The sequence below is a fragment of the Pungitius pungitius genome, chromosome 13 (assembly GCF_949316345.1).
Source record: "Pungitius pungitius chromosome 13, fPunPun2.1, whole genome shotgun sequence".
NCBI classification, from domain to species: Eukaryota; Metazoa; Chordata; class Actinopteri; order Perciformes; family Gasterosteidae; genus Pungitius; species Pungitius pungitius.
This window is the reverse complement of record NC_084912.1, coordinates 3,688,591-3,716,310: the sequence shown is the minus strand read 5'-3', so window position 1 is coordinate 3,716,310 and position 27,720 is coordinate 3,688,591. Positions and strand designations below refer to the sequence as shown.

Sequence of the window (27,720 nt, the reverse complement as noted above, 5' to 3'; positions counted from 1 at the left end):
AACGACCAGATTGTCTCCTAATTATACACGATTGTCCCTCTTGACACAATTCCCAAGCGTCATTTCCGTCATTGATTTCTTGGTCAGCTTTTCAAGACCTTCAGAGTCTTTGTGAAAGATTACTAAGATTAAAAAGACAGCTGAAGAGTATTGTTAAACTATAAAAGCAAAGAATAATGTGAACAAAGTGTATTCAGTAATGCAGAGCCAAAATCACGCTGTATAAATAATAGTATCTAACTAGATTGAGGGCCTATAAAATGTATTTTAAAGCTTCATATTGAGACAAAGTAGAAAACCCTCCTCCTCTTCTTCACACTGCAGTAGAAGACAGGCATTTACTGCCCTTTCTTTGTCTTCCTTATCTCGTTCCGTCCACATGCTTTCTCTCCCTCAGTGGTTCATGTGCTGCCAAAGACTTCAAGCTGTTATTCGCCAAGTAACACAAAAAAATCGCAATGAATTAATATAAAAACACAATGCAGATCTATAGAGTAAAATCACTCAGAGCTGCAGAGGACAAATCTTCTTTACAACAGGCTAAAAACACAATATAAAAAGAGAAGTAATTAAACAACATTTTTAAAAGATGGTATGAAAAGACAGCAAAACTTTATAATTGGCATATCTAGCTACAAATATATTTCAGGTACTGTGTGTACGTCTGAACATGCAGGTATGTGAGATGAGGGATCTGTCACTCCAAGGAGCATGTTTACAATAAGAAGGATCAGCTGACAGGACCACAACACACACACACACACACACAAACAAACAGTATTTAGCTAAAGTTGATCTTTACGGCTCAGAGGATCCAGGCTTTAAAAACCTCCTCACAGCAGAGAAGCAGCATGTTCCTATTAGAAAACTAAATAATGTGAAATACATGCATTGCCAAAAGGTCTTGAGAGAAAGCTACAGTAAATCTGTCCCTGATTAGTCCGCTTTAAATGTGAAAACAAACCGCTCAAAACTCCCATGATGCTCAGCAAGAACAAAGCCTCTAAATGTTTTCAAAGTCTTAAAGAGACTTTAAGTCAAACTCTGGGATCCTCATTTGAGCTCAGCAGTGAATTAATAAGCAATAAGCAATGAATCAACACAATGTGACAGAAGCCGGAAAGTAAGCGTACATGTGTGTCTACGTGTGTGTGTGTTATGTAGTTAGTGTATAAGAGGTAAACTGCGGGTCAGACCACAGGGCGGTGGGGAGGGATTAGCCTGATCAGACTCAGTCTGTCTGCACGGGATTAGGATGTCTGTGTGTGTGTGTGTGCGTGCGCACGTGTTAGTTAAAGTCCATCTGTATTTCTGTCTCTCACTCCTCCATTAGCAACATTAATTTTGTTAATTGCAGTCGGCCATCACTTGCATCACTGTAAAAGCAGCAGTGTATCAGAGTGTAAACATTGTAATGTGTATACCTTGATTTTTGTTAATGACAACAACAACAACAAATGAGAACACCTTAAGAAGCCAGATGCAGCAGCAACTGACACGAAGTGAGTTTATGAAAAGCAACTAAATGAATTAAACATTTTCCTTGATAAATAATCCAACCAACCATGAAGCCAACACGACCAGTCAATAAAAAAGAAAATAAAAAAACAGATCTTGTGTTTGTTTTCATATTTGGTGAATCTTTCAAATCCCTTTTCAATCAAAATGTACTCGCTCCAGCAAGAGCAAATTATATTTACATGAACAGTTAATGTTGATTATTTTGACAGAAATCATTTGACAGAAAAGCCAAGAATGAGTTTGTGTCACATTGACGGTTAAAAAAACCATCTTTACACATTCCCACAATGATATGTATATATATATATATATATATATATATATATATATATTCCTCACTTTAACTCAAAAGAGAATGAAATAAAAAATCGGAGTTTTAGAATTGTGTGAAAAAAAAGTCTTGAGAGTAACTGAATGGAGACAAACTGTCGTGATGATATTTATGAACCATGGAGAAGCTGCTTCCAGATGCCGTTTCATCACAGCAGCGAGCTGGAAAACGACTTTCTCCTGAATGATTACGGCTTTTTATAGCGTATAGAAACACATTAGGGTCCAAAGGTTGAATCAACACCAGAGAAACAATCATTAAAACAGAAAAGAAGTGTAAAATTGAGACTAAGTGAGAGGCAGTTAGAGGCTTATGGAGCCAGTAGGATTATAGAAATAGACCATAATAAAAGCGTGGTTACATTCACCCTAAATAACTGAGATGAGCACACTAATAGGACTGGACTCATCTCTGCTTCCTGGTAATAAAGACTAAAATCTGTATTTAGAACTTTCCAGGAAATGAGATGAGAAACTTATTGTGAAGGGTCATTTTACCCGGATTGGAGTATCTGTTCACGCAGATAGTTCCGCTTAGTATTATTAGTTCAATAGTTTCATTTAGCTGGAATATTTACAGTCTTGTGACAGCCAAGGATTTTCTTTTTTTCCTAGAGTATTTTATTCATTGTTTGTTTTGATGACGTAAAGTGAATGCAAAAAAATATAACAAAAATGCTTATTCATTATTAATAATACCATCAACACTAGCTTTAAGGCAGCAACAATCATGGTGTTTTTCCATTTGGTCGCTTTTCTAGGAAACTAAAGGAGACCAGAACAGAATGGGACCCAGGTGACAGTCTGTGTACCTGGACAGCAGACTAACCAATCAGAGAACCAGGACTACTTCAGCTGATTAAAGGTTGCTTCCTCGCCTGGCGAGCACTCCGACTGCTTCGGTGTGAAATTAGTTACATAACAAAATGCCAGTCTGTCGCAGAGGCCGCTCACACACACACTTCACGCACACACACACACACACACGCACACACACACACACACGCACACGCACACGCACAAACACGCAGCTATAATCGCCTCTAATTCGCCATGCTGGCTTGGATCCAGCTCCCTGCAGCCACTCTGCAGCACCGGCGGGGGAACTACCAGGAGGCGCGATGCTACTGGGAACACTGGGATGATGCCAGCAGGGATGGTGGTGCAGCACAGATAAAAGGGTCTGGCAGCAGGCAGGCAGGCAGGCAGGCAGGCAGACAGGCAGACAGGCAGTCAGAGAATCGATCAGATCCGGACTGACTTGACTGGTGAATTTACAGATGCCAGATTTCGATCGTTATCCGACTCATTTTCACCAAGATGTTGTTCAGATTCAACATCAGTGAAGATGAACTACACACGGTGAAGCCAGTGGACTCGACATTTAGGAGGAACCCCGTTACGAGACCAAAATGTAAGAGATCAATTTGCTGTCACATTGAGAAGTGTCAAGCAAGAAACCTGCACTTCCTTAATGCTGGAGCTGCAATGTAGAATACACAAGATAAATTAGCAAACTATGTGTTTTCCTATTGATTTCAGTTGCTTCAGTAATATAAAATAAAGGATTTAAAATATTCAGCCACGTCCAGCTGTTCAGCAATATTTCAAAAAGTATTGGTGATGGAGACGGAGGGAGAAAACACTCAATAGCACGAGGTGATGGTGGATGATCCCAGAAGGAGAAGGACGAAGGTAATTTAACGAAACAACCTTTTATCATTTCTTGTTGAGGACTCAACATAAATAAAAAGTAATATATACGGAACATGGAACTCTCTTGAGAGAATCACAGAAGTCAAATATATTTTCTAAGAAGCTTTCTGGGCTCAGGGAGCTCTTTTTCGCGGCTGACCTCGTTGGCAGTCGGTCTAGGGGAAGATTTGGGGCCTAATGACTAAAAAGGACAGCTCATGAATACACAGCAGTCCTTCACAGCTGCAACCAAACCAAAATAACTTGAGAGAGAATTTGGGAAACGTTGAGCACTTCAAATCGTCTCATTCTACCCAGAGAAAGGAGTGCGTGAGCTTCTGGGCTCTCGGGCGAGGAGACTCCGTCAAGGACACTTCGGCTGAAAGGGGGCTGCAGCTGGTTCATGACCAAAAAAAGGGAGGACGGATTCGGGCGAAAAGCTGTAACGTTAGCTTTCAGGATGCCACCGTGATGACGTTTGTTACAGAAAAACATGGCGGGTGAGGTGTCAATTGCCAAAAAAAGAACTCATTTTAACACCAGACATGCTTAGAAGGACCCGTGTTATCATTCTCTAAACTTCTTTAAAAAAAAAATTCAACATTCTTAGGCCATGTTATACAAAGTAGTACTAACCATTAGTATTATGCATGCAACCGTCATATGCATTTGCATTTGAAAGATGAATAATTTACTAACTTAACATTCAAGTATTTTTTATTTGCAGGAAGTATTTTTGGGCTATGACACATGTTTAATTTAAGTTGAGTATTTCTTCCACCACTGATATCCAGAAACTAACTACATACTTTGAATCTCCATCACACATGGAAGAAGCCCAAAACACAGACTGAGCTCCTGTGATTTTATTCCAAAATGGGCGTTTCTAAAAAAATAAATAAAAAAAAACTTCTTAAACCCAAACTTCAGTTTTTCCACGAGCCAAATAAGACTCTGCTGGTTGTTTCCTCTCCATCACATCCCCCCGTTGTGAGGGTATTGTTCTAATTTTCACTCCCCACATTCCTCCCAGCAGCAGCAGCTTCCAGCACTCCCAGTGAATAACCAGTAAATCATCCCGACTGGGAGGAGCTCCTCCTGCTGTTCTTTCAACACATTATTCTCCCATGAACACTGCCGAATAATGAGCCCTTTAATTTAAAACTCAGTGGCTGCACGCACAGACAAAAATCTCTTTCCTGAATAGATGTTCAGGAATAGATGATATATATATATAAATATATAAAAAGGGATGCATCGCTTTGATTCATTCCTTTACGAAAAGAGCAGTCCGTTCGTGCTCCTCGGACCGGACCTACAGGTTGTTTGTTGCTCTGTTAAACAATCTCTCCGGTGTTTTTGTTCGTTTTGCACTTTTAAAGTGGCCGCCGTAACGTACAATCTACAGAATGTAACGTTACATACGTCACTTTAAAGAAGAGGAGCCGAGGAGAAGAACGTGGATCTTCATCACAATGAAAACTACCGGGACCTCTGACTCCTGTCTTCACAGCGGAGGGGGACACCAGGAGCTGAGTTTTAAAAAAAAATATTAAAACAAAATCACAAGCCCAAGTTGTCTGTCCGGCGCAGTGCCCGGTCCGAGACCGAGGGGCCACCGGGGCTCTGCCGTTAACGGTTCATCACTTCCAGCCAACTTCACGGACGGCAAAACGACGCGGCGTTTGAACCGAATAGTTCTCCCTAAAGAAAGAAGAAAAGCACTAAAGAAATAAAAAACCTACCGGAACCCGGCTCGCTACTTAACCCACACGTCGTTTGATACCGAGCCGCGTTGGAAGCCCCGGTCACCGACGGCGCAGCACTAACGTTAGCTAACGCCGGTTGAACGAGAGTAACGGGGTTTTTTCTTCTTCTTCTTCTTTTTTGTGTGTCTCGGCTACGTTCAAATCCACGGACACGCAGACGGGAGACACAAAAAAAAAACACAACACTAACACGGAGGTTCGAGGGGGGGCTCACCTGTGACGCGAGACCCGGAGGAGAGACGGAAATCCCGGCTGACCCGAGTACGGTGTTTGGTCCGAAGCTACCGGCGAGCAGCGGCGGTTATTGTGTTCAGACCGGCCGGCGGCGCGCGGAAGGGGGAGGGGCCAGTACCTGCAGCGCGGAGCGCGTGCGTCAGCGCGTGCGTCCGCTCCGATGCGTGCGCGCGAGTGTGCGCGTCGGTAGTATAAGGAAAAGGGAGTATTTATATAGTAGAGTATTTAAGAGTATTTATAGGTAATGTTATTGGTAGAAAATGTCCCCCGTGACTTATTACATGTGTTATTACGCGTGCAATTATTTAAAAAAAAAAAAAAAAAAATTAAAGGCACACAATGTTTGTTTTAGTCCAATCATCAACATTATTGTGAATATATTAAATTAAAATTATCAAAAAGGGAAATCATTTTAATATTTGCAAAGCTGGAAAAATAACTTCTGCTAATATTTTATATTTTATTATACTTTTATTTTATTTTTTATCTTATTTGCACTATGTCGTCATTATTGTACTGTCTTCTGTCATGCACCTTCCGCCAAGACAATTTCCATGTATGTACAACATATTATGGCAATAAACCTGATTCCTGATTCCTGATTCAACAATCAAAAAAGTTGACAATAAAGTGGAATCCATGTTTTGTTTTAAAGTGTTATAACATTGCTCCTACTCCTACGCCAAACTCTCAATCGGCATGGTTACTAAAGCTGTTGGATAAATTCAGTGGAAAGAAATGTATCACAGAACTAAAACAAAACATTTTGAAAAGGTCAGAAGGTGCCTTTTATCCTTAAACTGAGCTGAAGTTTTGCTTCAACAGCAATGTGTGTGTGTGTGTATTTGCCTCTGTGTGTGTTTGTCTCTGACTTTATTGATTCTGGTATTGATCGCCTTAGAAACATGTCAGGATCAATATGTGCCAGCTCACACACACCAGCCTAACACAACACACTGCACCGAGGACTCATAAAACCGGTTTATTATAATAAACCAATGACTGACTCACACACACAAGTCAGTCAGAGTGTTTCGTTAGCTGGAATTCAGATACATATTTGATTCTAAATGATATTTAATCAGTTACTGCAGACACTAGCCATTGTGCCAGCGTTTTAGGACTACTGCTACTAAATCCCCCACCAGAAGTAACTCTACAAACTGTACGACTGATATTCCTTCATGACTAGCTGCTGCGAATACAAGTGTGACTTAAGAAACAACAAATAAATGTCCCCAATTCAAAAGAACACCAAGGTGGAGTTACATTTTTTCATATTTATCTTGAAAACTATATCCAGATACAGTAACTTCCTACACCATGAATTATTTTTGGATTGTAGTCAATTGTTTTTACTCTGTCACATCTCCTGTTTTGATGCATTGCTCTAATAGTTATGTTTATTGTTTCATCAATAGTGAATTGTAAAACGCAAGAAAAACAATGAAACTATTTGTCTTGGATTATTTTCCTCATGCTAAAAACGTAATGTCCATAATAAAATATCCCTGACATCCCAGCGTCTCGCTATAACTAGTACCAACTGCTGCTGCCACTTCTACTGCTGATCCAAGCCAAATAACCTCTGGAGCTTCGTAAGAAGGCCGACCGTACAAACAGGAGGATGAAATGTGTGCGACGGATGGCAGGCGGCGAAAATGAATTCATGATGTTTAATGAAACAAAAACCCGAAGAAGGCGTTTGCCCCGTGGGGAGCCGAGTGTTTGGGGGGGGGGGGGGCAGATCTGAACCACAGCCCTCAAACATTCCTTCAGGGGAAACTGCTCAACCTGGTTTCTATTAAAACAGGGCCGAAGTGGGCTGAACGGGGCCGAACAGGGCTAAAGACGGTTGCAGGGGTCTTACTTATTATCCTTTATGTGGATCCTCCCGTTTGTTAGCGTTCTTGTACTTCTCTATTTCCATCTTGAGCTACTTTATACTTCTACTCCACTCAGAGAGAAGTACTTTTCACTCCCCAACACCTTTGGTCACAAATTTATATTTATAAAATAGTATTAGGAAATTATCCATTATTATAGATTAGGCCACCAAGAAGTATATGGACTCATTAAATCCAGGGATTCATTTTATTTGGAAATTGGCCATTTTGCAAAATGGTTACATTTATTTTTGGCTAATGAGGAGTTTCTTATTTGACTTGTCGAGGGGTATTTTTTCACATGTTAAAAGAACCGTTGCTTAAATAAAAGGATCTACATTTTCAATTTCCATCACTGAACTAAAATGAAAAGCAAACAGTTTGTAGAGCGGGAGGAAGGAAAAGTCTAGTGACTGTCAGATGGAAGATAATATGGAACAAATACTTACTTACGTACTTCATGAGTATTACTGCATGTTTGGATTTGAAACCTGTCAGAGCCGGACTCTCTCAGCTCGCCAACTTAATTTACTACTAAATAAAACCTGCACAGAATTTGAGGGAATTCCTTAATTGACAGGAATGTCACTTGCTAGTGTTTTCAAATTAAAAGCACGGCAGCAGCGCTCATTTCCCCCCCCCCCTCCGGTGAGAAGTTCCACTGCAGTGTGGCAAAAACACGACGCAACGGCGCTTATCGCTGTGCCGGCTCGTGTGAGCAGGTCTGAGTAAACAGATGCCGTCTGATAAAGTCAACACAGCTCATTGGAAACACCTGAAAACAGCAGGGGGGGAGGGTTTTCCTGAGTGGGGGGGGGCGCAACAGAAAAAGGTCAAGTGGGCCCCCCCACCACTAATAACATGGAACTAAAAAAAAAGGGGGGGCTTTTGCCGGATTGAATTCCACTCCATTTTCCTTGAAAAAGTGGTATCTTTAACATACAAAATACATTCATCAGAATGGAGGAAATGCAGTCTTTTATTTTTTAGGGCGTCATGTGGGAAATATATTAATGGCTGTTGTTCAACGTTAAATAAGTCAAGTCATTTAATCCAAGTTAAACTCAACTGCTGATCCTCAAACATGCTTCAGATCTCTACTATTCTATTCTCTATTATTTTTGCGCCATAAAACTTTTTGTTTTGTCACACCGACGCACGGATTGAAACATTTTAATGATTAACAAAAAAAGGGAGATGCGCCGTCTTTCCTTCCTGCATATTGGGATATTTAAGTTGACCGTTTCTACCCAGAGAGGATCAAACAGAGCAGGGCGAGCAGCATCGACGGGGTCAAGGGTCAGAGGTCACACCCCAAGGACAACAGTGATGAGTGGGCCATCAAAGCGAGAAATCAGATGCCACAGAAGAGGAAAATGTTGCATTAAAGTGAAAAAGTATTTTTAAAGTAAAGTTCTTCTTCACAGTATTTTATGTTAACTTTAATCTCAACTTGTTTTTCCTACTATGCCGAAAAACAGTTAACCATGTCACTTTAATGATATATTTATGAACATGAATTCATTTGTTCAGTTATCCCGCACATAAACAAAAAAATTACACGTATAACTTTTACCATTAGAGGTACTTTCAAAAGGAATAAAAACACGCTTTAGTCCATTTTGACGAGTGCGTGCGATATTCTTTCCGACGGCTGTGTAGAAGACTGATGGACAGCAACGCGTTTTCAAACACACTCAACAATGACATGTCATTTCCATCTCCTCCCGGGGTCCTGCTTGATGGTTACTGTCCCTCTCAGTGGTTCAATGGTGAGGAACAAAGAGCTCAGTGAAGTGAGAGCCAAGACTCGCAGACAAAAAAGCCGAAGCATCTGAACACAAAGAGAGAAGCCCGGGACAGAGGAGAGAGAAACGCTGCTGACCTGCTAACGCTTCCTGCTCATTAGTGTGTGCGTGTGTGTGTGTGTGTGTGTGTGCGTGTGTGTCCTGTTTGTACCAGTTTAGTCCCGACTGTAACAATAAACAATACTGAAGATGATGATGAAGAGGATATTAGCAAAAGTATGTAAATGTCCTACATTCAAATTTCAATTTAAATAAAAAAGTACATGAGTTTGATTAGCTACATGTGCCTACTTAAGACTATTTAGAATTTGAGGGAGGAGTGTCATAAAGGTCTGAAAGATGACATTTTTAAAAAGATGCACACAGTAATATGTTTGTGTTAACAAGTTATGTGAATTAAACCACAACCAGCAGGAAAAGGGCTATTCATATATCAGAGTCGAGTAAAAGTAGTAGTACCACAGCAGATAAAATAGTCAGGTAATTTATGTGCAGTTCAAACCTCAACATCTTTTAGTAAATAGAAGGCAGAGCTGAGTCTGAGGGGAATGACATTAGTTGATTGGTCGTAAAAACAAAGTAGTTCACACGTAGTTAACACGTTTTAGAGGATCACTTTGTGAAATTGTTACCTGAAGCACATTTTATCCCAAGCCCTCCAGCAGTGGATCCCCAAAAGCTGAACCTTGTGGCGGCTCAAGAAGAGCCCTCCAGGCGGTAGGAGGCATCCTCTGGGGAACAAAAGTTCCAGGAAAGTCTCTCCCGTAGTTATTGGGAAACATTAGTCTGACCCAAATCAGACCCCACCGACCCGTGAACACGGATAACAATACGGGAACATGAACGTGAACAAAAGTTCCGGGAAAGTCTCTCCTGTAGTTATTGGGAAACATTAGTCTGACCCAAAGCAGCCCCCATCAACCCACGTAGATGTTCAGTCTTCTTTAAGACGTTTGTGTTGCCTTCAAACACGTCCCCATTTAATTTATATCTCATGTGACCTTCTACGAGAAGCTCACAAACCTTATTGTTTAAAAGGGTTACACAAATGAACCTTTCTGGTTCAAGCAGCCAAACAGGAAGCACAAGGTCATGTGACACCAGGCAGAGGGTCATGTGACATGCCGGTATATGGTACAGTTGCAGTGTGGGCTTTAATTTCACTATGTCCACTTCCTCGATGACATCACCCTCCCATATATCAGTATGACATCTACAGTGTTTACACTCCCAGTCATACGATGGTGTGACACACACACACACACACACACACACACACACACACACACACACACAGCCCTAGGGCTGTGTGTGTGTGTGTGTGTTACAAACAATTAGTCACCTGTTGCCTCTGTGCTTTTTGTCTGTCACATTATTGTAACTTTAGACGTACTGAACCTCGTGTTGATAAATCGAGGGATAAATCACTAGTGAAATCGTTTTCTGGACATATTTACAGCCGACAAGCGCTGCCACTTAAGACCTCTGACACCATTTCTCTGCTTCGGTTGGTGAGATACGTATTGGTGGTCACCTTGGAAACGAGGCCGAATGGATTTCATGGAAGAAAAGGAATTCAAGATACGTCATAAAGTGCAGTTTGGTTTTTTTGCGGATGAAAATAAGAAATATATCTCCTTGTTTAGTGGATAAAACCGTCTGATTGTGATGTGATCATTCTTCACTGTGGGGGGATTTTACGTGATAATTGTAATCAGCCTTATTTATGCATTCATTGCATATTAAAATAGGCCGTTGATGAATAGTTAACTGAGGTCTGATGGATAGTCCGTTTACACAGAGTCCAGAGTAGAGGAGACTGTTTGTGAGAGAACTGAATTCTTCAGACTTTTTTCAGACAAGGACATAAATACTACAATTAGTCTTCAATCCAAGATGACGAGTCTGAATTGTGGACTGACTGACGCATTGTTTGTTTAGGAGCTTCGACCCCGGAAGGTCACGAGACACGTTGAACCTGACAATGTTTATTCGAGTTGTAGGTTTTAGCTCTGTAGTAACCCCCCCTGTCAACAAAGCTTTTTTTTTTTTAAACTTCGACGAGCAGCTCTGCTTCCTCTGTCAAACAAGCAGAGTGTTCATCCACAGAGTCACAACAACCACGAAACAGGGAGGGAAGATGAATGGAGGCCAAACTGACTGCTAAACCAAGGTGCAACTGGAGAAATTACAGACCGGCCTCTAAGGGAGGCGGTTTGATGCATGTCTGTTCCTCCTCCTCCTCCTCCTCCTCCTCCTCGGTGCCGCCACACAAATCACCCTCACTTTAAAGAGCAGATTGAAACTCTTCGTGCAACAGATGTTCAGAGGCTCAATGCGCCAAGTTTAGTGCACGTTGTGGACATAACATGCAACATAGATTAATCCCTCTGAGCCAAAAATGATCAATACGAAGCGTGAAAAATTCCACTTCTTCTTCTTCTGGAACCACAGAGGCAGAGGGGAGTATCTAAGTGAGTTATAGAGTTACATCATGGTCCTTCACACAGGTGAGGTCATAAATCAAGTACCACAGTAGAGCAAGGAGTAAAAATGAACCCATTTTGTAAAGGTCTGGTGAGATGGTTCATATCGCTCTCTCTCTCTCTCTCCCTCTCTCTCTACCTCTCTCTCTCTCTCCCTCTCCCTCTCACCTTGACAAACAGCAGGAATCCAATGCCTCCTCTTCCTCCTCTGCTGGGCCTGCTTCCTCACACCGACGCCTCCACAGGGAGAAAAGCACGAGTGATGAAGGCAGCCCTTCTGCCTCCTCCTCCTCCTCCTCCTCTTTTATCTCTCTCCGGGCCACGCTACACTAGGCGGCCGTCTCCCAGGTGACTCAGCAAGACAATGACATCATCCCTTTCGCCACACACACCTGTTTCCTCCACAAGCACCGCCCCTCAGCCGCCGCCCCCTTTGCTCAGAAGCACTTCCTGGATCTCTTAAAGGGAAAGTGTCAAGATGCCTGAAAGCACAGACTGGCTACATATTGTACAATGTAACCTTAAACATCATGACTATAAACTGAACATATTTGGGTTTTGGATTTAAGAATGTATTTTAAATCTCTTAATTTTCGCATTTTTATGGACAATATGACATAGAAGAGGTGGGATGTCAAGCCATCACTCCGGAGAGTCCCATTACAGCACATCAGACTCTCCACCACAGGAGGCCTGTAGCTCGTTTTAATGTGTGCGAGAGAGATCATTTGTTCCACACAATGATTACAGCATTGGGTCCTCGGTGCATCCGGCTGGCGTGCCCCATTTCAAGTTCCCGTCCGATCAAAGCTTGACACATGAAAGTAGGCACCTGCAATATTTACAACTAATGAATTTTAAAACACATTAAGCCGCAACATTTAATTCCGCTTCGCCACCTCGGGGTTGCAAGGGCGTCACATCGAGGCAACACTTTTTCTGTATCTAATGAGGGGAGCGTGTTGCCGGGAGCTAAATGTGATTCCCGTTATTACTTCTAGAGACCCCGCTGGGGCTGTAAACACACACACACAGGATGAAGCAACCAATTAATGAAAGATGCAAATGCCAAAAAACGAAGGAGGATTATATTCTGAGTAATTTCATATTGGAGATGAAACGCCAGGAGGGAGAGGAATAAAAACAATGCAGCAGTCAACTGCAGTCAGTCTCAACATTGCAATGTTTGTCCTGAGGGTGGCAATAGAGGCAAGGTCATGGGGTCAATTAAAAGAATGGCAAAAGGAGGGGGCTGTGGCAAAAGGTTATGAAATAATCCAAATACCAGCTCCTCACATGTTCTGTATATCCAGCTGCTACAGCTTCTTCTTTGTACATTTTGAAAATGCACTCAGATCTCAGTACCAAAAACTATTCAAATTCCAATTCAAAGTCCTGCATCAAAAATCCGTCTTACTTGAAACACAGAAGTACTATCAGCCTCATGTAAATTGAAGCCGGCTGCTCTTCTTATCTGTGAGTCCACAACATCGCATCCCTAAAACCGCCGGAGCTCTGCTGGAGCAGCTTACTGCGCGGCCCTGAGGAAGCCGGAACCCCGTCCACCCGTACGGTTTCACTCCCACCGCTCTTTAGTGTTTGTTAAACAGTAAAAAAAACTATTACCTCACGATAATAGGCAGCGTAACACACACACACACACACACACACAGATACACACTGAAAGTCTCAGTTATATGTGTGTGAAAGCAGCCCTTTGGGTTTTGTATCACTGTAATCATATGTGTGGAGTAGAAAACACACACACACACACACACACACACAAATAATGACACGCACTTATTTCTGTCTCGTCTCCCATGGCGACCAGCCTGCTCTCTGTCGCCACGGCGATAGAGCTGCAGCTCAGGCCCACGGCCGACAGACAGCAATCGGCGAGAGGCCATTGAGATTAGAGAGTGCTTAAATACAACGTTGATGTACTTGTCCTTTACTTCAGTGATTTCATTTTACGTTACAGAACTCTGAACTCTGCACCAATGCATAAAATACCACACAACTGTGTAAAGAGTTAGACCAACAAATGCATTATGTCTTCAGAAAAAGCTCCTGTGGAGTCACCTACAACATCAAAATGCACATCTGCAATGACAAAAATAACCTAAATTCATGATGTAATGTAACAGGGAAAGCACCTGTTTTGGTTGCATCTTGAGTACTTTTACTTTAGGTTAATTCACCTTGATAAAGTTACACCCCTTTAGATTAAAAAGGAACTACTGCTTATGGGCCTTTGTTATTTCTTGATTTCCCAAACACATTCTGACCATTCATTCATTCATTCATTTTCAATAGGTATAAAATAGTACATTTAAACATTTAAGCTGTACAGATTCTCACAGACAAGATTTTCACAACAAATCTCTTTTTAAAGAGAAGTGTGGTGTATGTGTGTGTGTGTGTGTGTGTGTGTGTGTGTGTGTGTGTGTATGGGGGGCACACACACACACACACACATACATATAACACACTCAGCGTGGGAACGGAGTGTCAGCATCTAAGGTTTTATTCATTTGCTAATTTTACACAACAATGCAACAATACACACTCTCATTAGGAATGCAGACTGAGAGAGAGAGAAAGACTTTGAGTTGTATGACTTACTTTTATTCTAAAGCCGCTCATATGTTCACAACTTTACATCAATTTGTCTCTTCTTAACTGTCTCCCCACGATGCCTTTATTAAAACGAAGAATGCTCTAAATGCGTGCAACAGAGGCGAGGACGTCCTGATTTTAGTTATCCGAAACACTGCAATTCCCATAGTGCAACTGGATTGTGTGTTTCATTTTCAGGATCCCTGATTGGTTGAACCCCCCCACACACCTTTAGTCTGTAGAGGTTGATTGAGTCTGTATACTCAAGCTATGACATAAAGATGACATCGTCTGAGTAGAGTGTGGCCATGTCAGGAAATGTCAAATAAGTCCAGGGTGGACTGAACTGATCTTACTGCATTAGAGAAGTTAAGATAAACACACACACACACACACACACACATTCTAAAACACGCATAATAATAATCAGGTGGTCAGGTCTTTTTATTGCAAAAAGATAAATACTATTACAAAATTCGGCTCGTTTTAGTTACTTATCTTTGGTTTAATCCTTACGTTTAATTCCTAAATGTTTAAATATATAATAATTCAGAAACTTTTACAACATAAATATTTTTCATGAAGAGAATCAGTGAAGAGGAAACAACAGAAACATACAACAGAAAACAGAAGAATCCTGACACACACACACACACACGTACGAACACGCGGAACCCTCACACATGCACGCACGCACGCACACGTACATCGAAGCTTCTCCTGCAGCTTTAAACACCAGTAGCATCTGTTTCACAGCGGCAAAAAGATGGACGCATGTGATGTGCACGCGTAGCGTCAATGTGCACGCGCATAGTAACGCGAGCACACACATACACGCGCGTACAAAGACAATGCGCAGCAGGTGCCGGTTTAAAGAGCGAACAGTCCGATAAACATTAAAGCTGCGTCACTGCCCCCCCCCCTACTCCTCCTCCTCCTCCAGAAGCCAGCTGCTTACCTTCAGACTCTGAGGGACGGATGAGTGAAGACGGGAGACAAGCTGACGTCAGCAAACACCAACCACGTCCGGTCGTCCTTTCAAAATGAAAGAACTAGAATGACGACATTCCTGAGCTTCACAAGGATATTTTCTAGTGAGATACTCTCTATATTCATATATATATATATATATATAATTAATTAGTAATTGATCGAGAACACAATTATGTTGAATATATGTATTTTTAATACATATTTAAATATAGTTACAAATGTAAAATAAAAAGTAGGTTAGTTATATTGAGCTTACTGTTCATATCGATCCATATATTTCAAGTACAGCTACTGTTTAATGTTTGGTCAATTACAAAGTAATTACATATCTGTGTTTTAATTGATGAATCTAAGAAGGAATATTCAAATACATACAGATTGATACCGACTAATATAAAAAGTGCAAATCAGATATAGGACATTTAGACAGAAATTATATTTGGTCCAAACTCGGCATCATGGTTCAGTATTGATTTAAAAATGATGTTTCAATAATGTATTAATAATTAGTAAAGCCATTAGTCACAGCTCATAAACGTAGTGCCTTATGAGACGTACAACATTCCTTCCATTGAGTACATGGCCCCCCCTAGAGGCTAAAGCGTCCCTCACAGCCACCACAGATTGCCTGCAGCAACAGCAGATCAACCTAATCAAACGTTTATTATCAAAATTCTCTGGCATTTAAATGTCTCAAAAGTAAAAAGAAAGGAGGAAAAAGTGAGGCTGAAACAATCAAAAGAATTTTTTTTTTACTGAGCTTAAACATGGAAATCCACAAAGTCTGCTTCTCTAACAAACATCCAACAAACCAACAGTCAAAATATTTCCTTTATGTTCACCATCTTCAGAATTTCAATTTGTTTGAAACTAAATGAACGTCCCTCTGAAGACTTTTAACGTTTCACCGTGATTCAATTTTTAAAAAATGAACAATTAAAATGATGTTAAATATACACATATCACATAATTGAAATATTCCAGCGCCTTTTAAATCATTACATACGTAGTAATGATAACTTGCCATGAAGAGACATATTTGTGGTTGATCTGAATGAACTATTTTGGCCCCAAAAGTGTGTAATGTGTAAAACAAATCCGACGACGGACCCGGTTCCATCACTTGCAATCCTTCTAAAAGGAACTCATATTTTGACTCATTTCCACGTCCCAGTTTAACCGCTGCAGGCTGCTCGGGTTTAGTCCTACTCGAAGCTCTCCAGCACGGGTTTGTGTCCCGTTTCCTTGAGGAAGCGCAGCAGGTCGTCCGGGCGCAGCCCCACGGTGGCGGCGTTGGTCATGGGGTGGAAGTAGACCAGCTCGTGGCCTCCCTCCACCAGGTCCCGGTCCAGGACGAACCTCACACTGCGGTCCCTGTCGAAGAGCAGGGCGAGAGCGGTCGCGCAGCCCTGACCCACCTGAGAGGAGACGGGCGGGAGAGAAGGTACAACTCAGACTGTAGCGCTTCCCTCTGGTTTTTCGACGTTTTGCATTTTCTAAACCGCCTCTGACCTTGAGTTTCTCCAGCATGGCCGCCTCCTCCGCGAAGCGCAGGTTGCCGCTGCCGACACCCAGCTTCTTGGCGAGGTCGTTGAGGTTCACCTGCAGGGGATTATGGGAGGATGCGTTCAGGAGAGGACGTGCATTCAGGTGTGCGTGTGTGTGAGGGGGAACGTAGAGGTGTGAGCTGACCTTGCGGTCGTGGCGAGCCGACACCAGCCACAGCGCCTTCTTCTTCTTGTCCTTCAGGAAGAGGTTCTTGGTCACGGCGCCGCTCACGTCCTGCAGGTGAGGCATCATCTCCTCAACGGTGAACACCTGCAGAGCTAAAGGTTTAATATCCGCTGAATCCACAAGTCATTTTAGGGGAAATGACGTCACACACGGTGTCAAGGGCCTCGGCGTGAAGCCGTTAAATGTGAAGGTGAGCGACAAAAGTGGTCATTCACGCCCGCTGCTGGTCACTTTGAGTTATTGCAGCAGAAACGTGTTACAAAATCCCCACTTCCAGTTTCCCAAAACGTTAAAATCCATTAGAGTTGTTCATATACAATTATGCAAACGGAGGATGTATATACAAAAAATGTCTGGTAGTTTGTGAATGTATATCCTTTGTATTTCAGGATAAAATCGCCAGTGCATCGATGACAGGTGACGTTTTCCATTTGGACAGAAAGTCGTCCCAGACTCCTTCCAAAAAGTTATCGTCCACGTGTGCACCACAGTAATTACAATGTAGTGCATTAGATAACGCCGAATAGACGAGTTAATACTCGATATTAATGCAGTGTCTCAAAATATGCATCCGGGTGGTTTTAGAGAAAGTAAAGAAATCTTTGAAATGTGTAAACTTCGAATGAGATACTGTAGTCTTTCAGCATCTTATTTAAAAGTGTCACAATGTGTTAAAGTTTCAGATTCTAGCGTAATCTTTATTTATTTTTGAACGTTGCAGCTGTTGAGCGGTTTTTTTACCGGCGGGTGCTCCACGCACGTCGTCTGGATGTTTAAACCCTGCAGGTATTCCTCCAGCTCGGACCGCAGATCTTCAGCCATCGCCGATTAAAAAAAAGGTTTATTTTTTAAGTCAACGAAGAGAAATCTGCAGAGGACCGGACCTCGGGGGTCTCCGCCGTGGACAGAAACAAACAGCTGCAGCACAGAGAAGAAGAGAAGAAGAACTCCTCCTCTTCTTCTTCGCTGCTTCGTCTTCACAGCACCTGATGTCGTTGCTGCCCTCTTGTGGACTTTGTCAAAATAGCAGTGAGCTGATGCAAACCCGTCTTTGTACATCTACCCGATCCTGTTGCTATTAAACCATCTCCTTTCACTTATAGAGGCCTTACACATTGGATTTTGCATAATTTTTTCACTTACTTACTGATCCCCGGAGGACCCCAGAGATTCATCTTTTTTTTTAACCATGTTTCTAGAGTAATTTATTCATGTTTGTCACTAAACCTTTTTTTTTAAACTATTGTCACATAAATACCACAACCAGCTCACTCTGACAGAGCAGCCTCTGTGGAGCAGGTTTCACACCACAGAGGTCGTGCACCAAGTGAAATATCTACAGAGCGTTTGGATTCCATGAATTGTCTCAAAAGCCGCCATGGTGATGACGTCAAAACCCCCCCAAAGCGTTAAACCCACCCCTGGTCTCCCATAGCGAGTGAGTGAAGGTGAGCACTGGGAAGGATATTGTCTAATAGTCTGTGTCCAAACAGCCTTTAAATAAAAGGAACGTACTAAACAGGGGGAAGAATGTGGACTGGGACAGACTGCAAAGTATGAGCTGCTCTCAAAGCTTCCCAATATTAATCCAAATGCCATAACAAAAAGAATAATACCAGATAAACAAAAACATGACCTTCATATGGGAATAGAAAACAAGTTGGTGCTGTGCAACAGGTGGAATGGTGGGATTGATATTCAGTCATCTAAATATTCATTTATTCATGTATTCATTGGCCATCAGGATCGTGGCATCGGGCACTAATCAAAAAGAAGAAGAAAAGATGATGATTCACAAAACTCAGGATGTAAACACGGGGATAGAAACTGCATTAAAAACCGTCGAACAATGAAGTGACGGACAAACCATGATTATAATCTTTCTTTTTTTAAAGATGAGCATGTTTTTATTTAATTTTTATTTGATTTGTGTTGCATCGCCTTACGGATCTGCTCCTTTTTCTATCTGCAAGCCACGTCTTTCTCACCACATTGAAGATTTCAGGTTGAACTGCTGAATAAACTAAACACGTGTAAAGTCCAAATGTGTGGACTTTGACCTCCATGCCATCCACCCCAGAGGTGCAACATGGCTTTGTCAGGGCAATAGTTTGTTCCAAAGTTTGCAAATGCTAAAGGGCCTTTTTCAGACCAAACACTGTCAAATACTTTTAATAAGTTGCCGACTGCACAAAAAATAATAACATCAAGCACAAGGTCACGGCCAAAGTTTCCACAAAGCTGGATGTTTGGTGACACCTTATACACGTATTCATAAAATCTAAACTCCACCTTAATCCTGCAGATTGAAGCCAGAGGGTTTTTTGTTGCCTTGAAAAATAGAACTTCCAGCGGATCAAAAATGAAGTGAAATCGACCCGTATTTCCCTCGGGGCCGATGCATGTGTCCTGGATGCCCTCCACAAGGCCCCAAACCTCAGATGAGAATCACATCTGTTAAAATAAGCCACGCATGAAGGTCATTTTTAGACATTTGAAGGAAAATGCAAATGCATTACGTTATACATTACATTATATATTTATATACACACAATCTCATAGTAGGGAGGAAAAAAAAGGAATTCCTGGTGTGGAAACCGAGATGACCACGCACAGATGCGTCATACGGCCGCCGGGGGGCGGTACCATCCATGAATATCCGCAGCATCAGCATCATACCCACGTATGAAGTTATCACACAATAATTGGGCTCAGATTGGAAAGTGATGAAAAGGGGCTGGGGAAGGTTTGGGTTCGACCTCCAGCAGCATATATGTCATAAGTTGTAGAAGGAAGATTGCACTGCTTGTCCCGACACTTACTATAATTATCGCAAATGAAAACCAGCTCCCCAGCTCCCTCACGTTGGTTAGATAAGAACCAACAGGATGAGATTAAACCTGTCTTCATGAAGTAAAGGCACTAAATCATCCTGCTTCGCTTGGCTTCAAAAGGTCGATCAACGTTACCCTGGAAGGAATGAACACGTAGTCCCAGGAGAGTTACTATCTCATGCGTAGTTTTATCTTCCAAAATATGTCCGAATTGTTCTCAGATGATGTTATTGGATGGATTCGTTTTATAATAGTCCCCCCCCCTCATTCTCACCTTCATTTATCGTCCGTTCACGTTCATCTCAGCCTTTGTTCCTCCCTCTCTCTCCAGTGTGTGTGTGTGCGTGCGTGTGTGTGGGGGGTGCGAACGGGTTAGTGTGTAACGGGTCAAATTCGTAGTAACACAAGCAATACCTATATATATATATATATATATATATATATATATATATATATATATATATATATATTTTTTTTTTTTCTTTCAGGGGAAAGGAAGTAAGAAAAGGCCCCAAAGATCGTGTGGTTTGCGGGTCGTTTTCTTGAGATTGGCTTCTCAGTCAGCCTATCAGGAACCAGTCAACTTCTTTGAGATGTATAAGAGCGAAGTGAAGTTTTGTTAGTGCATGTCTTTGTTCACGTGTGGACAGAAAGTAGCGCGCTCGGTGCTTGGCAGGCTGGACAACAAGCAAAAACTAGTTTTTTTTATAGGTCAAGTATTTTGGGAATATGCCCGTAGCGTGCCACGTGCGTAATGCCGAGGATAACTCCTAAATTGCAGAATTAATGCGTTGTGGATTTATGAAGGAACGAGAGCGTGTCACAGTAGTTTACCCTAACGGGGGCTGTGGAAAGGAATTACTCATTTCCCACACGGACACTGGCACATCCGCGCGCGTCCGTGTCACCGCCGGACGGGTCTCAGAGTCAATGGATGAAAAGGAACAGAAGCCAGCAGAATGGTTGTTGCGGGAGCGAGCAACGGGACCGTTGGTAGCGGCAACATGAGGTCTTCGCTCATGATCGACGACAGAGTCGGCGGTGGAGGAGATCCCGGGGTCTCCGCCAGCATGACGATCTCCGAGGTTCTTGCGCCTCGGCTGCTGAAGATCGCGCAGAGCGCCGCTGAAGCGGCGGCGGCGGCCGTAACGACGTCTCCGTCCACCACCAGTCAGCCGCTGGTCATGGAGACGAACGGGACGCGCTGCGGGGAGCAGATTCTGAGCTACGGCTGGGCCGAGAAGGTCCTAATCGGTGGCGTCCTCACCATGCTCACGCTGTCCACCATTTGCGGGAACATGCTGGTGGTCATCTCCGTGTGCTTCGTCAAAAAGCTGCGCCAGCCCTCCAACTATCTGATCGTGTCCCTTGCCGTGGCGGACCTCTCCGTGGCCCTGGCGGTGATGCCGTTCGTCAGTATCACGGACCTGATTGGTGGCCAGTGGATATTCGGACAGTTCTTCTGTAACGTTTTCATCGCCATGGATGTGATGTGCTGCACCGCGTCCATCATGAGTCTGTGCGTAATCAGCATCGATAGGTGAGATGCGTTTATGTTATGCGTTTAACTTTATTCCCTTATTTTATGTGACGGATTCATTCAACTTTTACGCATCGCAGTTTGGGACTCAAACTCTCTACAAGCACGTTTGTTTGAATAACAAACATTCGGCAATACATATTTTTACCCTTAATGAAGCTTTTTGTCTGTCCTATATGGAAATGGAAAGGTGTTGTATGGAAAGTCAAAGCGCAAAAGCTCATTACGGCTCCGTAGCAGTAAACAGTAAATCACCCAAATTGCGCCTAATCTGAATACAAAATGACTCTCAACGATTCCTCTCTTTTTGTCGGTTGGTGGTTTGATGCAAATCATCAAATCGTTAATTAAAGTCACACTTGCGTCTCTGTTGGGCTGTCGGGTCAAATCAATATCTAAATAAACTGCACTGAGCAGACATATAGAACCACACTTGCTGATCACACAGGGTCTTTTTTCTGCATCTTGGAACTGTATCCAATCCGGAGGCTGCATATATTGCTGTTAAGCACCTTGCTCAAGGGCACCTTGTCAAAGCTTGACCATGCATCAGGGTAACACAAAAAAAGGGCATTGAAAACACCTTTATAAAAAGAGGAAAGATGAATCGTGTAAAATTAGACTGTAAATAATTCACGTGGACAAATCTTTCTCCGTAGGTATCTGGGTATCACCAAACCCCTGACGTATCCCGTCCGGCAAAACGGCTGCTGCATGGCCAAGATGGTCCTCTCGGTGTGGCTCCTCTCCGCCTCCATCACGCTCCCTCCTCTGTTCGGCTGGGCGCAGAACGTCAACGACGGCAGGGTCTGCCTCATCAGTCAGGACTTCGGCTACACCGTCTACTCCACCGCCGTGGCCTTCTACATCCCCATGTCGGTCATGCTCATCATGTACAACCGCATCTACCGCGCCGCCAAGCTCAGCGCCGCCAAGCACACCATCACCTGCTTCCCCAGGGAGAGGGAGCACGCCGGAGGGGTGGCTCCCCGGGGGGCGAGGCGGGGGCAAGAGGCCCGCCGGCCGGCGGCTTCGGGGGACGCGGCCAGCGCCGAGGGCACCGAGGCCGGGCAGGGAGCCGAGGAGGAGGAAGAGGAGGAGGAGGAGGAGGAGAGCCTGGACTGCGTGGCGGCGGCGTTGAAGCTCCAGCGCGAGGTGGAGGAGGAGTGCGGCACGCGCGTCTCTCGCCTCCTCAAGACCGGGGAGCACCACCAGCGCCGCAAGAGGAAGAACCAGTCCATCTTCAAGCGGGAGCAGAAGGCCGCCGCCACCCTGGGCATCGTGGTGGGCGCCTTCACCTTCTGCTGGCTGCCGTTCTTCTTGGTGTCCACCGCCAGGCCGTTCGTCTGCGGCGTGGAGTGCAGCTGCGTGCCGCTCTGGCTGGAGAGGACTCTTTTGTGGCTGGGCTACGCCAACTCCCTCATCAATCCCTTCATCTATGCATTCTTCAACCGCGACCTGAGGACCACGTACAGCAACCTCCTGCGGTGCCGCTACAGGAACATCAACCGGAAGCTGTCGGCGGCGGGCATGCACGAAGCCCTGAAGCTGGTGGAGAAGCCAGACCCCGGCGTGTAGGGAGAGTTGTCGGCGTGTGCCGATCGACGGAGACGTTGGCACGAGGCCACAACTCATCCAGAATGGTTGTTCCCCCTCAAATGTGTGCGATGGTCACCGAAGGCGAGCTGAGGCGGGCTGATTGATGCGCGTGAAGCGGAGTGGAGGAAGCGTTAATGCGGCACATTTGGGGAAGGATTTTGGATTTGTCCGAATTGTAGCGGCTGCAGTGGACTATTTGTAAAAAGATGTACAGTGAAAGCGACCCGCTTTGTGATTGGTGGTTTACGTACAAACTGGTTGTTTCCCCACTGAAAAAGTTTTCTGCACCTGAAATTGTTCCAGAAGGTGATGGTGCTACACGATGACTTTGTACTTATCCGCCACGGCGGCGGGGAAACTTGTATTTTTGAGGTTGGAGCCAAGGAAAACTTGGCCCTCACGACCTTGGATCTCGAGTGGGTCACATGACTATGAGACCAAATGTACACACTGTGGTCCCCGGTCATCCTAAAGGTTCCCTTCACATTGGACAAAGCTGACAACATCTGTACCCGAAATGGATCAACGCGTTGATTCGGACTAACTTTATCCTTTTTATCCTTTCAAGATGCATTTTTTTTGGGGGGGGGGTGGTCAATATCACTGTGTTCAAACGTGCCAAAACAATGCTCCTCTCTTCTTCTGTTCAACACCTGATCGCCACATTCTTGTGAAAACTATTTATGGATAAATCGAGATCAGACGTTTTGGGGTTGTTTTTTTTTCGGGCTGCTCCCAACCTTTTTAGGAAATGATCTGAGGAACTAGTGGGCGAGAGAGGACGCGAGCCAATACGCCAGAGAGGAAGCACGGAGAACCGCGATCCCTTTGAGTGAGTGCAGCACATAGCAGCCCCCCCCCCCCCCCCCCCCCCCCCCCCCCCCGCTCAAAGCATGCACCTTGTATGACAGCCTCCTCTGGGCTGAGGCTTTATCCCCCACGCGCGTCACGCCACACAATAGCTCGTAAAAACAGGCACAAGTCAGACAAAAGCAAAGGGGGGGGGGGGGGGGGGGGGGGTCGTGGTGAGAACTCTGAGTCGGAGGGATGACCTAGTTTCCCCCCCCCCCCCCCCCCTGTACATTCTTATATTCACTCCAATCGTTACCCATTTCACACACAAGTTATCATCAATGTCACAACTGATGAAGATATTAAAGAAATGTCCACCAAGGTCATTTCTTCAAATTCACAGTTTTTTTTTGCTGAAAAATGCGAGACATTTCATTTAAAAAACAAACAGAGGCAGAAGTTAGATGAATTTGAGGGCCTGATTCCTGCAGTTCGTGGGCATTTTTACTCAATTAATGACATGATGTCATCTTCTGAGTTGGCATTTAAATACCATTAAACAACAAATCAGGGGCCTGAAAACACACAGAGACACTTATCAGTGCATTACTGTCACTACGGGCTGACAGCTATCATGCCTCTCACCTGTTAACCTTCGGCTGTTATTGAGTTCCATGGAATCATAGACCCTAATCTACCGAGGCGCAGGATGTGATGCGGCCGTCTCTCTAAACAACCTGCGGCCCGAGGCTCAGAGAATAAACCCGATTCAAGAGGAGGAAGAGCAGGTGACAGCCGGCGCTTGATTGGCGCTTTCAAGCCCCTCCCACCGAGATGAGAGTCACTATCGAAAAGCCCAGGTTCGGCTGCATTTGGTGTATTGACATGGAACTGTAACATGATGTTGATGTCATCCCTTGTGAATAATAACAGGAAGAAGCTCTTACTGTACGTTGAGTGTGAGACAGGCGAGACCTGCGTAGTCCTCTTTCTGTCATTTCTAAACATCGTCTTGAGACATTACTTACAGAGAGGTGTCTATTGTTTTTGTGTTACTTCTCACTCCCAGTATCAGTACAGTCTGCGCTACTCCAAATGTTTCCTTGTTATTTTGAATTTGCACCGCGACTAATTCATGATTCTCTCTTGTAATTGAATTAATTCCTCCTGGTTTCTAAATATAAATTCAAGCTGCCTGCAGGTTTACTTAAATACAACCAGCGCCTGGTGCTTAGTCACCGAGTGGGACTTGGACTTGGGAAGCGTCATCCACATTTTGTGTAACAAACTGATGAAAAAAAAACACAAGCCTAAACTGGACTAAAAACCAGTAAGCTTGGCTCTTCCTCGTGTCACCTCATCTTGTATCTCTATGGCAACCACACACAAGTTATTTTAAAGGTAACTTCTGCTGCTACCTTGTCCATCCACGGCCAGCAGCTCGTGCCGTGGTCCGTGCATCTGCACGTCAATGCCTGCAGCATTTTAAGTAACCCAATCGGCTCACTTCGGGGCCTGTGGCTGAAAAGGGGGCTGAACTGCTGAACTGTAATCTGTCTGGGGGGGGGGGGGGGGCGATGTGCCTCCCCCGTCGTAGGGTGTGAGTGCTCTGCCAGTTGAATATGAAAACAGAGAGGATCCAAAAAAACCCTCAAGAAGCCCAATGAGGGTTTAATTACACCATGAAAGGAAATAAAGTATCTACATTTAAAAATGTCAAAAGTGACACACAAGAAAAAGTTAGTTTGTGTCCACGTTCAGGCCACACAAACAGCTCGGGGGGGCGATGCTATCATCACGCGGAGAGGAAGGCCGACGTGTCGGACGGTAGATTAGAGATAAAAGCACACCTGTGGCGTTTAATGGGCCCCGGGCGGCATCTCAGCCTCAGACAGGCTGACAAGTGTTGGCTGGATGTGCCCTCCCACTGAAAATAATAGAGTTTAAAAAAGACCTTTCTCTGTTTGCCCCGAAACACTCCGGGGGCCACATAAATGCAGTTGATCGAACTCGTCACCTTCAGTAATGAAAGATCCAAAGTCAACAACACCCAGAATCCTAAATACAAACTGAACTATGGTGATGCTGCAAGATGCTGAGGCCTTTACGGTGCAACTTAAATTTAAATTCCTTATTTATGATATTTACAACTAAAGATAAAGTCCTAAAGAGATCCTAAAATAAACCAAAGAAGTTGCAAAATGATTTCCACGTAACTTGACAAATACATATTGACTTGATGATAATTGAAAATTATACCACTAAAAAGAAACAATCAGAGTCAGAGGAGGAGAAAATAACACTGCTTTAAAACAAAAAAGATGATTCCAGGGCATCCCCCATGTGAGGAAACAGACCCAAGATGAATGAAATTAGACACGTTTTCCTCCGAGATCTTGACTTAAATTAACTGTTGCTATGTGAGTGTGCCAGAATTGTCCTGCAGGGCTCAATGCACCACAACACAGAACATTTAATCAGCCTTTTATAGAGCATTTGTACCGAAAGGGATGTTCTAAACTGGGATTATACATACGACATTGATCCTGCGGGGACTTTGTGCTGTCAGCCGCATCAAAACGCACACAACAAAGGGGCGGGGGGCCCTTGTGTCAACCACACATTGGTTAGCGAGATCAAGGGTAAATGAATGGAAACAGGGGAGCAAAAGGCAGCTGACTCCATCGCGACCGATGGCGGTTCGTTCCCATTGACCCGAAGAGATTTACCTGGAGGGACGCGATGCACCTTTGACCAATCAAATCGCTTGATCTTCAAAACACTCGCTGTCCACCAGGGTGTAAGGTGTGTTCTGTCAGTGATGTCCGGGAGGAACCATTTTGTTCTAGTCGAGGAATTGCAGGATATTAATGGTCGTTTTTAAAAGCAAGTTGTAGTGCGTATGAGGCAATCCCCTTAGAGAGTGTGCTGGTGTTCTACCATTAACACTGTAGTGAAAAGACCTGTGTCAAATGTAAATATATCTGTATATGCATCTAAAATGTTTTATCGGCATCGTTCGTTGAAAAGAGTACACTTAAAGAAAATAAAAAAATGTTTTATCTCAGTATGAATACCATGCTTCCTGTGTGGACTTCCTGTTGTGATTAGCAGCTAAATACAGCACAAATAGTTTATTAAATTGAAAATGTGCTTGACTTGATTTGTACAGCAAATTGCTGCTTATGTGTTTGATGCGTCAGTTGTTATCAACCATATATTGTATTAGAAATTAGACTAAACATCAACTGAATTCCTGTCTCCATCTTGACTTTATCACAGAACCCGTTGACTTTTCACAGGCTTTTTTGCGACTTTGCTTTTCTTAAGAATGAAATAATGTAATCGCTTCATGTGCAAATGACACATGAAACTGTTTTTTTCTGTTTCAGCAACCAATGTACTCGGTTATGAATTAGAATTATGAGTGTAATCAACCTTGTGATGCTTCAAAGCGGCTGTACATTTAATAAATGAATAAGCCGGGCAAAGCAAATCCTAAGAACGTTCCCTCTGAAACACAAGTTGTCACAACTGATTAACGCGAGTCGTCTTTCGCGTCGAGTCGGTGTGGCCTGAAACTCACCTAACCCTCATTCAAGATGAGACCCTTCCCGGTGATTTCAGAGCCATTCAGAGATTAGACCTCCTTTCTGAAGGTGACAAAAAGCTTTTTTCTTCCAGCGGTGATATGAATGAACCCCATTGAACACGTGAAGCAGATGACTCACTGCTTTGATTATAGCGATGCAATAAAAAAAAAAATCTCGTGGCAAGATTAGATCTAAAAAGGATCAAAATGTGTGCATTATTTTGGATAAATTTCCGGTAATATAACGTGAAGAGACGGAGCCGGGCCCCTAGAGAGAATGATGTCGGA

The 27,720-nt window shown here is 43.6% G+C and overlaps 3 protein-coding genes across 13 annotated transcripts in view; 1 reads left to right on the top strand and 2 right to left on the bottom strand.

The window, feature by feature from the left end:
* usp54a (ubiquitin specific peptidase 54a) overlaps positions 1–15,381 on the bottom strand; it is a 37,228-nt gene extending 21,847 nt beyond the window's left edge. For 2 of the 10 annotated variants that reach the window (XM_037464954.2, XM_037464960.2), the window contains exon 1: positions 11,898–12,124. The gene's annotated coding sequence lies outside the window, so the exon portion shown is untranslated. Of the gene's footprint in view, positions 1–5,291; positions 5,437–5,529; positions 5,666–11,897; positions 12,125–15,306 lie in introns of those variants that run through there. The other 8 variants (XM_037464965.2, XM_037464964.2, XM_037464956.2 and 5 more) reach the window with 7 other exon arrangements.
* A 206-nt stretch (positions 15,382–15,587) lies between these two features.
* On the bottom strand, positions 15,588–18,056 carry prorsd1 (prolyl-tRNA synthetase domain containing 1). Of its 2 annotated transcripts, none has more exons than XM_037465989.2 (4): positions 17,817–18,056; positions 17,034–17,159; positions 16,854–16,943; positions 15,588–16,759 (listed from the first exon to the last, which is right to left on the bottom strand). In XM_037465989.2, the coding sequence occupies exons 1-4, from the start codon at positions 17,895–17,897 to the stop codon at positions 16,547–16,549; spliced, it is 510 nt and encodes a 169-aa protein (XP_037321886.2). In that variant the 5' UTR covers positions 17,898–18,056; the 3' UTR covers positions 15,588–16,546. The 2 variants fall into 2 exon arrangements, with proteins under 2 accessions (XP_037321886.2, XP_037321887.2); XM_037465990.2 differs by having other exon boundaries at positions 17,034–17,167; positions 17,817–18,055.
* A 2,341-nt stretch (positions 18,057–20,397) lies between these two features.
* Positions 20,398–23,454, top strand: LOC119214305 (5-hydroxytryptamine receptor 7). The gene is made up of 2 exons (XM_037465987.2): positions 20,398–21,449; positions 22,109–23,454. The coding sequence occupies exons 1-2, from the start codon at positions 20,869–20,871 to the stop codon at positions 23,025–23,027; spliced, it is 1,500 nt and encodes a 499-aa protein (XP_037321884.2). The 5' UTR covers positions 20,398–20,868; the 3' UTR covers positions 23,028–23,454.
* Positions 23,455–27,720: the final 4,266 nt, after the last annotated feature.